Source organism: Rhineura floridana, chromosome 22, assembly GCF_030035675.1.
Source record: "Rhineura floridana isolate rRhiFlo1 chromosome 22, rRhiFlo1.hap2, whole genome shotgun sequence".
In the NCBI taxonomy this organism is placed as follows: domain Eukaryota; kingdom Metazoa; phylum Chordata; class Lepidosauria; order Squamata; family Rhineuridae; genus Rhineura; species Rhineura floridana.
The window spans coordinates 17,114,302-17,126,718 of record NC_084501.1 but is presented as its reverse complement, the minus strand read 5'-3'; the positions used below and the strand labels follow the sequence as shown (position 1 = coordinate 17,126,718).

General features: G+C 47.6%; 1 protein-coding gene across 5 annotated transcripts in view; it reads left to right on the top strand.

The window, feature by feature from the left end:
- NUP210L (nucleoporin 210 like) overlaps positions 1-12,417 on the top strand; it is a 57,496-nt gene that overhangs the window by 17,318 nt on the left and 27,761 nt on the right. For 2 of the 5 annotated variants that reach the window (XM_061606872.1, XM_061606870.1), the window contains exons 1-14: positions 467-584; positions 2,291-2,395; positions 3,565-3,666; positions 4,261-4,389; positions 4,845-4,972; positions 5,433-5,565; positions 6,296-6,358; positions 7,080-7,259; positions 7,951-8,031; positions 8,298-8,429; positions 8,932-9,090; positions 10,120-10,211; positions 11,151-11,325; positions 11,730-11,905. In XM_061606872.1, coding sequence (XP_061462856.1) covers positions 555-584; positions 2,291-2,395; positions 3,565-3,666; positions 4,261-4,389; positions 4,845-4,972; positions 5,433-5,565; positions 6,296-6,358; positions 7,080-7,259; positions 7,951-8,031; positions 8,298-8,429; positions 8,932-9,090; positions 10,120-10,211; positions 11,151-11,325; positions 11,730-11,905 — 1,685 coding nt within the window. In that variant the 5' untranslated portion in view covers positions 467-554. Of the gene's footprint in view, positions 1-391; positions 585-1,503; positions 1,593-1,692; positions 1,745-2,290; positions 2,396-3,564; positions 3,667-4,260; positions 4,390-4,844; positions 4,973-5,432; positions 5,566-6,295; positions 6,359-7,079; positions 7,260-7,950; positions 8,032-8,297; positions 8,430-8,931; positions 9,091-10,119; positions 10,212-11,150; positions 11,326-11,729; positions 11,906-12,417 lie in introns of those variants that run through there. The other 3 variants (XM_061606878.1, XM_061606871.1, XM_061606873.1) reach the window with 3 other exon arrangements.

The window sequence follows — 12,417 nt, the reverse complement described above, 5'->3', positions numbered from 1 at the left end:
AAAAAGCCTTTGGATTGGTCTAGCCAGATATAAATATCAGAAAGTTTGTATATCAATTTCTTGTATTTAAAAACCATGGATTGATATAGATCTATAATTTAAAATCTGCTGCCTGGTTATCAGGTCTTTTTTGTTGTTGTTGATCCAAAGCTTTTTTTAAAATATAGAATAAATCTAACTGATTGATCAGTCATAGCGTTGTAGCCATGGATGTAATTTTCCATGGTGTCATCACTACCTCTCAGGTGTCCACATCCTTGCCTTGCAGATCGTATGAACTGCCTTTTGTGTTTTGGCTTTAGTTCACAGAGATGTGCTCATGTCCCACATTCATCTCGGTGCATGCTGTCAAACATAGAGGGGTGGGGGGGGTCTCTTGGGATGCTTGCAGGTCCCCGTGTCCAGCTTGAGGAACACCGTTTTGGAACTAGCTTTGTTTGACCAGCACCGGAGGAAGTTTGACAACTTCACCTCTCTGATCCTGGAATGGATATCACCCAATCAGACCCTTGCTCACTTCACTCACCCGAGATCTATGCAGATGGTACCAAAGGATGATGGAACCGGACAGACCAGGCTTCATGGTACACCTCAGCAGGGAAATGTGTTACTTATTTATGCTATTTTATTTATTTTATTTATTATTTGATTTATACCCCGCCCTTCCCTCCAGCAGGAGCCCAGGGCGGCAAACAGAAACACTAAAAACACTTTAAAACATCATAAAAGACCTTAAAATACATTAAAACAAAGCAACGTTAAAAACATTTTAAAAAACCAAGTTTAAAAGCATCTTTTAAAGAAAGGGTTAAAGATATTAAAAGACATATTGAAAACAATTATAGCACAGACGCAGATTTATATCCCGTCCTCCCTCCTAGAGGAGCCCGATTTCTAAAAACAGCTTTAGAACATTCTCTCAACCGGGGTGTCTTTCAGCCATCAAATGGCTCAATAAATAGATCTTCCTGAAAGTCAGTAATGAGGGAGACAGGTGCACCTCACCAGGGAGGAGATTCCACAAAAGGGGAACCGCCACTGAAAAGGCCCTGTCACGGGTCAGGACCAACTGGGCAGCCCCCAGTGACAGCACCACTCATCTGCAGAAGCGGCTTCCCAGGTGGGGCAGAGCCACTACATGCACGTCCCAGCAAATGGGCCATAGTTGCTGACAGAGTCTGAGAGGCAATGGGGAGGCTGGCACAGTACAGACACACCGGATTGGTTCCGCTGGTGTGTTTGTACTGCACTGGCCTCCCTGCTATCTCGCCCCTCTCCGTCACTGTGTAAGCAACTGCGATCCACCTGCCAGGAAGCTAGTGTGGTGTCTCCACACCACCCAGCAAACTGTTCATCTGCAAGGCTTAAAAACAGCCCTTCCTGGATCTCCTCCATTCTTCCCTTCTGACTGAAGAATGGCTCTTTAAAAGTCACTCTCTTTCACATTCTGCCTCCTTTTCTTTCTTTTTCCAAATGCCACGTCCATCTCGATTTTGCTCCCAGGACACCAGCTCCTGGAGGTGCGTCAGATCAAGGGGACAGTTTTGATTGCCGTCAACTTTGTGAAATATTCCGAGAGAGGCAGCCCGAGAGTGAGTGGAGGGGAAGGTTTCTCAGTGGGGCTGATTGGCCTCGCAAGCATGGCCGATGCGGATCCGTCAGGATATAAGTAGGGGAACTGCTCCTACTCTGCACACTGACTGCTGTGTTCCTCTGAGAGGAGAGGAGTCGCAGCCGGATAGAGGTGAGTGTGCTGTCCAAGGTATTGGACAGGCTGGAACATGAGAGAAGTATATAGAGTGGTGTGGAGAAAGTGAACAGTTTTTCTCCCTCACCGATAGAACCCAGGATCATCCAATGAAGCCGAGTGTTGGGAGACTCAGGACAGATAAACTGGAGTGCTTATTCACACAGCACAGAGTTAGACTCTGGCATGGTGTGAGTCGGCTGTCAACTGAGATGACTTTACCAGGGGATTTAGACAGATTCATGGAGGAGAAGGCTAGTCAAGTGGCTAGTCAACAATGCGCCTCTGCGGAGCAGCTGCTGGGAAAAACAAGGCAGCCAGGGCGGGCGGTGACATTGGCATCTGGTTGGCCACTGTGAGAACAGGATGCTGGCTTGTTGGTGTGATCCAGCTGGGCTCTTCTTACGTTCCTCTGTTCAGTGCACACAAAAGAGGCACAACTGTGCATGGAGGTTTCTGTGGCATTGGCAGAAACGCCCTGAAGCAGCATTTCTCTGTTTTTTGTTCTCCCCCCCCCCTTTTTCCTTTTCGATGTGTCCTTAGGAGGTCTCTAACTCTCCTGCCTCTGCGTCTGTGGAGCTGCTGCTGGTTGAGGATGTGACCATGGTTCCGGATAACGTCACCATGTACAATCATCCAGATGTAAAGGTGGGGCCATAGAATCATAGAATAGTAGAGTTGGAAGGGGCCTATAAGGCCATCAAGTCCAACCCCTTGCACAATGCAGGAATCCAAATCAAAGCATTCCCAACGGATGGCTGTCCAGCTGCCTCTTGAAGGCCTCCAGTGTCAGAGAGCCCACTAGCTCTCTAGGTCATTGGTTCCATTGTCGTATGGCTCTAACAGTTAGGAAGTTTTTCCTGATGTCCAAGGAGGGCATCCAGTCAGAGCTTGGTGTACATCAGACAAAGGGCTGCGTTACCTCATGAGCAATGCTCCGGGGGCCATTTGCTAATGGTGTGTAGGACCAGAGTGAAAAGTGGCAGAGCAGTGGATGTCATTTGGTTGGCCACTGTGAGAACAGGACACTCAGCTCTGCTTGTCTTCTTATCAAGCAGATAATGGCATCCAGCCTGTTATCGCCATCAATTAGCTTAAAGGCCAATTAGCAATTGCATGAACAGGGTTGTAGCTGTGGCTTAAGTCCATCTGAGTATGATTTAGTAGGACACAGCACATTTTTTTATTTTTTATTTAGAGGAGATTGCGGCTTGTGGCCCTGACAAGGAAGGGGCTTCAGCCCTTTGCTTCCCCCCACTGTGATCCTAATATAACTAGGAGACACCCCCATTATTTGCATTGGAAGGAAAGCTCCATCATCATCATCATTATTATTATTTATATTTATGTACCATCTTTCCCCCAAGGAGCTCAAAGTGGTGTACATAGCTCTCCCCCTCTCCATTTCATCCTCCCAACAACCCTGTGAGGAAGGTTAGGCTGAGAGACAGTGAGTGGCACAAGGTCACCCCGTGACCCAGTGACGTCATGGTTTAGTGGGTATTTGAACCCTGGTCTCTCAGGTTATAGTCCAACACTGTAACCCTTATGCCACCCTGGCACTCAACCAACAGAAACCTTTTCTTGCAATGCAAATAGCAGGTGCTGGTACAGGAAGCCTGATCTGGATTGGGACTGCAGTGAATGGCATCCCATCTCCTGTGGTCCTTAGATAAACCTGGAGTAGCTCCACTTGCACGGTGGGGTGGGATGGGGACAGAGTAACTCTTGGTAAGCTGGTGCTTTGTATGGCAACACGGCCTGAGCAAGAATGGTCTGGGGTCCTTGTCTGGAGATTTTACTTCTGCTTGGCCTAGGAAGTGTTTGCGCTGGTGGAAGGGTCTGGCTACTTCCTCGTCAACAGCAGTGCAGAGGAAATGGTGAACATCACCTACCTGGAAACAGAGAGTGCCATCCAGGTGAGTGCGTGGGTTCATTGCTCTCTGAGCTGCTCTTTCAGAATCTCGCACCATCTGTCCTTCCCCCTTCTGATAATTTGATAATACAGATTCTTCTTTTTCCATGTTTTTGTTATTGTTGTCGTTAGGCTGTATACATACCATACTTCTAAAGCACATTCAAAGCACACTTTGCCCCCCCCAAGACATTTTATATTGTTTTGTGAAAACCACTACAGATTTTTCCTTTTTGATTAAGTAGTCTTTAAATTTTGTGAAATAAAACAAAGGATTAATCCTATTCTTTAGCCACAAAAGGCTCTCATAGCGGCTTGCAAATATCAGTGAGAAGGCAGTTCTTACCCTCAGCCTCCCGAACTGAAAGACATGACACAAAAGGAAGAGAGATTGGGAGGGAGAAGGCCCAAAATTAGAAAACAAACAAATAGCAAGCTGTGGCATGAGTTCAAAAGCTGCCCTTCTTTCAGCAGAGCCAATGGGAGAGACGCCACAGTCCCATCCCTCCTCCTTATATAGCCTGATGAAATACCTACTAATAGGTGACACACTTTCCTTTACCCTACAAGCTACTGCTTGCCGTCGCTTTCCTTACAGGTCATTCCTGTCCTCCCTGGCTCTTTGACCTTGGAAGTCTATGACCTGTGCCTGGCCTTCCTAGGACCCGCTACAGCCTACCTTCGTGTCTCTAACATGTATGAATTGGAAGTGGATCTCGTTGATAAGGTGAATCAAGCATAGGCTAGCCGGAAACATGCGAGAGAGCGTGAGTGGCTGCTGGTGGCTGCACAGCCTGAATTTGCAGGCATCTCCTTTGAGAGAGTGGCTTTCCATTTACACGGGGCCGTTCAGTGGAGATTGGTGGCTGCGTTGTCAGTGGGGCAGTGAATCTGCTCTGGGTTTTTGTCTGAACTTCCAAGGAGCTGTCCAATGTGCTGAAAGCCACCAGCCTCCACAGGGGCCACTATTAGAAATGCACAGATCCAGCCACAGGATGGGGAGAGGGAGTGCTAAGAGAGGTCCTTGGGGAATGGTCCCTGTGCCACATTCGTAGGTTGCTGGTTTTTTGTGGGTGTACTCTGCAACATGTCATCAATGCAATACTAGTGCATTTATGGCGATTGGTCTCAAAAAAATCCACTGAAGCCCCCCCCCCCGGGGGGGGTTGTCTTCTGCCCTAGATTGAGATTGGCAAATCTGTGCTGGTCTCTGTGCGTGTCCTGGGACATCATCAACACCCTTTCCAGAGTAAATACTTCATCTACATGCAGCTCCAGCTGAAGGCAGCCTCCCCTATTGTTACACTTACGTAAGTTCTCCATGCACCCTGCATGTCCCTTACCATCAGAGCATTTTGAGTTGTTTAACTTCTGCTTCTTAAGAAATTGTGTTTGAGATCTCAAGCTGTTCTCCTTCCCAACTTCTCCGACAGTGCACCAAGAGAAGGGATGTAACAAGGCAGCGATTTATGTTCCGACTTGTGTTTGTCACAATCAGCGCTATTCCTGTTCCACTGCAGTTCAGCTTCCACCAAACACTATGCTATTTGTCTCGCTGTCCCCTATTTCAGTTAAATTATGTAATTTATGTAACATACATTCCTTTCAATGTAAAGGAAATGCCAAAACAATGTAAAGAAAAATCATTAATTTCATATTTACAACAACATACTGAAGAAACACCTATCGTATTCACTTGGCTGATTTCCATTCCTGAACACGTGAAAACTGAAGCAATTCCAGCTTCCCTTCCTAACCTTGTTCTTGCAGGCTAATGGAGGAAGTGGGTGACTATTCCGAAGTCTATGTGCTCCGAGCCATGGCAGTGGGGCAGACGACTCTAGTGGCCACAGCCTGGGATAAAATGGGAATCAAATTCACTTCCGCACCTCGGAAGGTGGAGGTGAGGAATCGCAACCATTGGGCTTGTCAGGAAGCATTTCCCTGGGCAAATGCTGTCAAAGATACTCAGCAACAAGGAACAACTTGGAGAATTTCTCTTTTTTTAAAATAAATGGTGTTAAGAACCAGGGATGTAAGAAGGCATCATTTCCTGTTGCGTTCTCTCTTCGTTGCATGCTGTGCTGTTTCCATTCTGTTGCAGTTCGTCTTCCACCAAAAACGACATTATTTATCTCTGTGTCCTCTGTATTTATGCAATTTATACAATTATTACATTGTTCCATCCCATTCATTTCAAGGCAAAGGAGGAAAAAACAATCAGTTATGTATCGTTTGCAGACTGAAAGCAGCAGCAACACCAACAGTGAATACCAATCATATTCACTGGATTAATTTCCGTTCCAGATATGGGACGAGCAAGGAAGCATTGGCAATTTCTGCTCCCGTTTTCGTTTCTGTCAGAATTCTCTGACGTGACCCTATCTTGGACAAAAGATGCAAGCTCTGGGAAATGTTCCTTTGGCCCTTCTGCATGTTGGAATGAAAAGATCTTAGAATATTCTGGCACAACCTTCCCCAACCTGGTGCCTTCCAGATGTTGGACTACAGTTCCCATCATCCCTGACTGTGTGCCATGCTGGGAAGGCTGATCTCATGTCCTGCTGTTTCTGTGTGTGTGTTTTAAAGACATTCACCCATGTCCAAACGTGGCCGCTGTTGTGTTTTGCTAGGTCTTTCCACCATTCAAACTCATCCCAGAGAAAATGACCCTCATTCCACACAACATGATGCAGGTAAGTTCAGAGTATCAGGCAAGTGAAACCAGCCCCCCCCCTTTTTCCCCCCTTCCTTCTGAGGAGGTTACCCTGAGATGGGTTTCTGTGCTTACAGGGCCGTATCAGTCATTGCAGATTGTTGCGTTTTTATTGGAGGAGACCTGACCCAGGCCCCATCTGTACTAGACATTTAAAACCTTTTTTAAACAATCATGGCTTTCCTTGAAAGAGTGGTGGAAACTAGTTTGTTAAGGCTGCTAAGAGTTGTTAGGAGACACCCTATTCCCCTCATAGAGCTACAATTCCCAGTGGTTTTAATAGTCAGTCCCTCTTCCCAGGGAACTCTGGGGATTGTAGCTCTGTGAGGGGAATAAAGGGTGTCCTAACAGCTCTCATCAGCCTTAACAAACAACGATTTCCACATTTCTTTCAGAGGAAGCCATGGCTGCTTAAAGTGGCATAATACTGTTTAAATGTCTATTGCGAATGGAGCCTATGTATCTTTTGCGCCTTGCTCTGGTTGGTAGATTATGGGGTTCCAGTAAAGTACACCCCACGAGCCTGACATTTTCCCCCTATGGATGAAGGCCAGGACGCTCTCTCCCTCCCTCTGATAGATGCACACTGGGGGTCTTTGTTCGCAGCTGGTGGGCAAGAGGGATGTCCAGATCCAGAATGCTTCTGTTTTCCTGCCCCCCCAGCAAGCAACCTTCCTATGTGCGTTCACATCACATTGCAGGTGATGTCAGAGGGTGGCCCACAGCCACAGTCCCTTATTCACTTCTCAATCAGCAACCAGTCTGTGGCCACAGTTAACGGAGTGGGGCAAGTCACCGCCAAGGCCGTGGGCATGGCCACGATTCTGGGGACCATTCGGGCTGTCAATGAAGACACGGGAAAAGTCATCGTCTTTTCACAGGTACTTTTTCGTTGTCTTCTAGTTATCAAATGTTTTTTTGTTTGCTTCTTTCAAAGCTTTTAACTGCTTTAATGGTTCAAATTTGTTTCTCTCCCCTGAAACTACGAGAGCTAGCACCTTCTTCAATTTCTATAAGTCCCATCCTGGGTCCTGTTTCCTGGCTGTGCTGGAGTGTGATGGGAATAGTGAAAATCTGGCTGGTGTATTGCCGTGAGTGTGACTGGCTTGATCACTGGGAATGAGCAGTCACTAGGGCCTAAAGAAATTCTGAATGTTTCTCCATGACTGTGGGTGGTCTCCTGAATGAGCTATTCATCTGCAGAGGTGCAGGGAGGGGTCTGGGGTTATTGCTCTGCCGAGGTGAATGCGTGAGAAACACCAATTTGCAGTTTGAACTAGGATAAAGGTGAAAAATGCATACATTTAAATTCCATACATTTAAAGCACTCTTACATCTTATTAATAGTCATTACTTCCCCTATAGAACCCTGGGAACTGTAGTTTGTAAGGGAATTATAGCTCTGTGAGGGGTCTCCTAACATCTCAGCAGTCTTAACAAATGACAGTTCTCCACATGTTGCAGAGCAGACACCCAGCTGATTAATCTTGGGAGATACACACTTTTCCCTCCTGTGAGCTGCACCTTTTCTTCTGGTCTCCACAAACCATTGCCTTTCCCCACCCCCAACAGGATCAAGTAGATCTGGAAGTTGTTCAGCTGCGAGCGATAAGGATTCACGCTCCTGCCACCAGGCTCATCACTGGCACCAAGGTTGGTCCGCCGTGCCGTTCTAGGTCACATTCTTTATCTGAGCATCTCTCCACACCCTGAAAAACTTCTCTCTTTTTTTTGCTGACAAGCCACTGATGGACACCTCTTCTGTATATTTGGGGGGCCCAGAGCTGCCTTGGACAGGAGGAAATAAGCAGTGCCAACTTCCCCCTCCTGAACTGAGCCCATGTTGGGACCCCACCCCAACCTGCATGCGACTGCCTCCGTGCTGTGCCAAGAATCCCGAGTGAAGCTTCTCTTTGCAGATGCCTGTTTATGTCATTGGACTGACCAGCACTCTGACGCCATTCTCCTTCGGGAACTCCAACCCATCGCTGATGTTCCACTGGGCAATGAGCAAGCGGGACGTTCTCGACCTCCTTCCCAGACACTCGGAGGTACGGAGCTGTCCCTCAGGGTGCACTTCAACACTCGGTCGCCATGGGTTGTATCCGGCTGAGTTCTACTCAGAGTAGACCCATTTCAATTAATGGGCATGACTGACTTAGGTCTATTATTTTCATTAGGTCTACTCTGAATAGAACTTAGTTGGATACAACGCAGTATCTCAACAACAAAGTCTTCAGAGTGAAGGTGCCAAGCTAAAATGCATCATTAAATCTGATACTGTAGTTCTCAGCTGGGATACGAGCGTAAAGACACATATATTAGAGTAGCGAAAATTGCCTACAAAAAATTAGACTTTGGGAGAAATGCACAATAAAACGCTGATGAATTTGCACGAGGCCTTTTTTAAAAAAAATGCAAAACTGACATGCAAACTTGAAGAAGAAAACATCATGTTTGGGGAAATGAGAAAGGGAGAGAAGCCAAAAGTGCCCACTTTGCCCGTCCTGTTTCTCCACTGAGTCAGCAGTTCCTCCTCCTCTTCTCTACCAGGTTTCCCTACAGCTTGTTCCAGAAAGTAACTTTGCAATGGTCTTGCACACAAGGGCAGCCGGGAGGACGAGCATCAAAGTCACGGTGCAGGCTTTGGACCCGCGCGCAGGGCAGTTCGAAGGACACCTCTCTGAGCTCTCAGACGAAGTGCAAATACTAGTGAGCACTCCCCCCCCCATCCGCCCCAAACTCCTTTCCTTTTATCCAGGGACCCAAGCAGTAAGTAGAGCCAGAGCCAGTAGAACTCCCACCATGCTGCAGTCTTACACATGGGTGCTCAGAGGCAAGCTCCTCTGCATTCAGTTGGGCTTACTCCCAGGTAGGTGTGCTTGGATTAAGACCCTGCTGAACACAGCGGAGTTTGCCCCTGAGTAAAACATGCCTAGGACTGCTCTATCCATAGATGATGTTTTATCCAATGCTAGGAAACAGCAGTGGTCAATAACTGGAGGGGGGCAGGTTGCAAAGGAGGACCAAAGGGCCCCTGCACCTTTTTCACAGCAGCGGAGGCTGGTCCATGAGGGCAAACGGGGCACCGCCCTGCCGAGCTTCAGTGTGCCCCCGCCTGCCTGCCGCCTTATTTACAGCCAATCCAGAGAGTGGCACAGCCTGTGGCAGCTTCCTCCCCTCTTGTGCAGGCATGGTCCTTGTAGAACTCAACAGACAGAGAAGAGGATGGGGACAAAATCAGAATCCGCTGGCCCTGGGCCCGTCATTGGCTCTGGCTACACCTCCTGTTGTGTTCCCCTCCTTCCTCCCCACCAGTCCAATTGGGCACCAGCCACCTTGTGAAGAAGAGAGGCCCTTGCTATGCATGGCTCATCAGGCAGAGGTGGCTAAAGCGAACCTCTCTCATCAGAGGCACTGGTGCAATGGGTGGGGGTGGGGAAACAGCAGCAGGGGGCTGTTTCCTTGGTGCCCTGCTTTGTGGGCTTCCCAGAGGCCTCTATTTGGTCACAGCAGGATGCTGGACTGGATGGTTCTCATCCAGCAGGCCTCGTCTCAACGCTGTTACGAAGCGAGGAAAGCAGCCTCTGCTGCAGTTCCCTTCTCTGCGACACCGTGGAAGGCAGAGGAGACCCTGCTGATCTTCCCCTGCCTTTGCTCACATCTAGCAGCTCATGTGAAAACAGATGTGTGTTCCTGTCCTTCCCCCTCTCAGCAGCATCCTTGATCTGTCCCTTGTAGGTCTTTGATAAGCTCCAGCTCTTCTCCCCAGAGTGCCCCGCAGAGCAAATTCTGATGTCCATGAACTCGCAGCTCAGGTTACTCACAAACAGGTATGGCAGGGCAGGTTGGTGGCTGTGGACCAAGGATCCATCTGCACTATGTATTTAAAGCACTTTTAAATAGACATGGCTTCTCCCAAGGAAACCTTGGAAGTGTAGTTGAGAGTTGGAAGACCTGCTAGTTCGCTCAGAGACCTAAAATTCTCAGAGTTCCCTGAGAAGAGGGATTGGCTGTTAAACCACTCTGGGAATAGGATTCTTTGGGGGAAGCCATCCCTGTCTAAAGTGGCATGATGCTGCTTTAAATTGTATAGTACAGATGGGGCAAAAGAATCCAGTTATAACCTGGTGCAGCTATAGGGATGCTAACTTGCAACTAATCTGCTTTCAGGGTGTCTCCAGTATGGAGGGGTCATCTTGTCATTTTTTATTTGCCTTAAGGCAGGGGGTGGGGATTTCCAATGGGCCGGATCTGACCCCAGTGTTACAGAGGGATCCTTGCAGGACCTGTCTTCTAGCTGGGATTTGAATGAGGTGGTTCTTACCCTGTTACCCTGCTGTTAATCCCCTGCTCGACCAGAGCAGAATGGGTAGCCAGCTCCAAACTTGGCAGTCGCTCCATCCTTTCTGGAAACACGCCACTGTGTGCCCACCTTGTGCCATAAAACATAGTGTTGTAGCCCCTCCATACCCCAGATGCAGACAGTGCTCTGGCACCAGAGACCATTTGCCTGCTCTAGAAGTGATAGGAAGGGCAGGAAGTAAGGTTCCTAGTGATGACAGCTGCTTTCAGAGAAGACAGGATCCATGTCTGTGTCTTGTCTGTAAGCAGCAAATCGCTCCCGCTCCCATCACTTGCAGTCTCAAAACTCCTCCTATCTTGCATTTTGAGAATATGGGATTCTTTGTGGGTGGGCGGGGAGCGGTCCTTATTGATGGCTTGGTTGTAATCCAAGCCCAGAGGATGCTCACTCTTCTTTTCTGACCTAGAGACGGGGCAGCCTTTGTGAATGCCCAGATCCTGCAGTGCTTTCCAAACTCCTCTGTCATTGAAGAGAATAGGCACGGCCTCCTCAAGGCAGGAGCCGTCACAGGTACTGCGGTGCTGGAAGTGACCTCCTTGGAACTCTTCGGCGTCAACCAGACAGTCATCACCGGAGTGCGGGTAAGGGGGCTCTGGGAAGAGGCGGCCGGAGTTGCAGCAGTTTTTGTGAGTGCTCCACAGTAGAAGATTCCTGTTCTTCATGGTCATTTTTTCCTCCTGAGATTTGTGTACTACAGTTAGCAGTCCAGTATATTTGTACTTTAAAACATTTCAGTCAAAACATCTTAAACCATGTCCCCTTTTCCTAGATGTTCTTAATTTTTATATGCTGCTTTAATTGCATTGTTCGAAAACAGTAATAAATAACTTGTTTTTATAAAAAAATCTGAAGGGCCACAAGTTCCTCATCCCTAGATGAAATAGTAAAGAGCAACATTTGTCTCCAGTCCTCAGTGAGTCCACCTCTGCCTATCGACAGAGACTCTCAGTCAGAAGGAAAGCCAAGAAAATCCATTCCTTTCCAGGTGGCTCCAGTGTCCTACCTGCGGATGAGCAGCTCTCCCAAGCTCTATACGGCCAGCCGGGTGCCCCTGAGTGCCTTTCCCTTGGGCATGTCCCTCACCCTCACCATCCAGTTCTACGACAGCACCGGGGAAATGTTCCATGTGCAGAGCACCCAACTTTACTTGGCCTTGAACAGGTGTGGCTCAGCAAGGCGTGCTTAGAAAAGGACTCCGCATGTGTTGCTTTGTGAGCATGACTCACTGATGACATCACCACTATAGAAAGCCATATGTCCTATTTGGCAACCCTTGAGCATTGGCCGGTGTTGTGTGTGTGTGTGTGTGTGTACACAACAAAGTACATGTGCAATGAACCTACATATGTGAATTGACCCCTTGTCTCTTGGAAGAAGCCACTGAAAGATCTTAACTATTTGATTTTTAAAAATTGCACTTTCATAAAAGAGAAAAAAAATAACAAATCCTGTCAGCTCACATTAAAAGTACATTTAAATATTGATACGTCCATTTTAATTTACACATATAGATTAGTATGTGCTGTCCAAATATGTATCCAAAGTTGGTGTATGCTCAGATGCAGTAACAAGGGTGTTGAGGTCATCAAACCATTGCATAATAGTTGGCAAGTATTTGTCTTTTCAGGCTTGATGTATGAGTCTCTTAGCAACTATTAGGGCACATAAAGTCC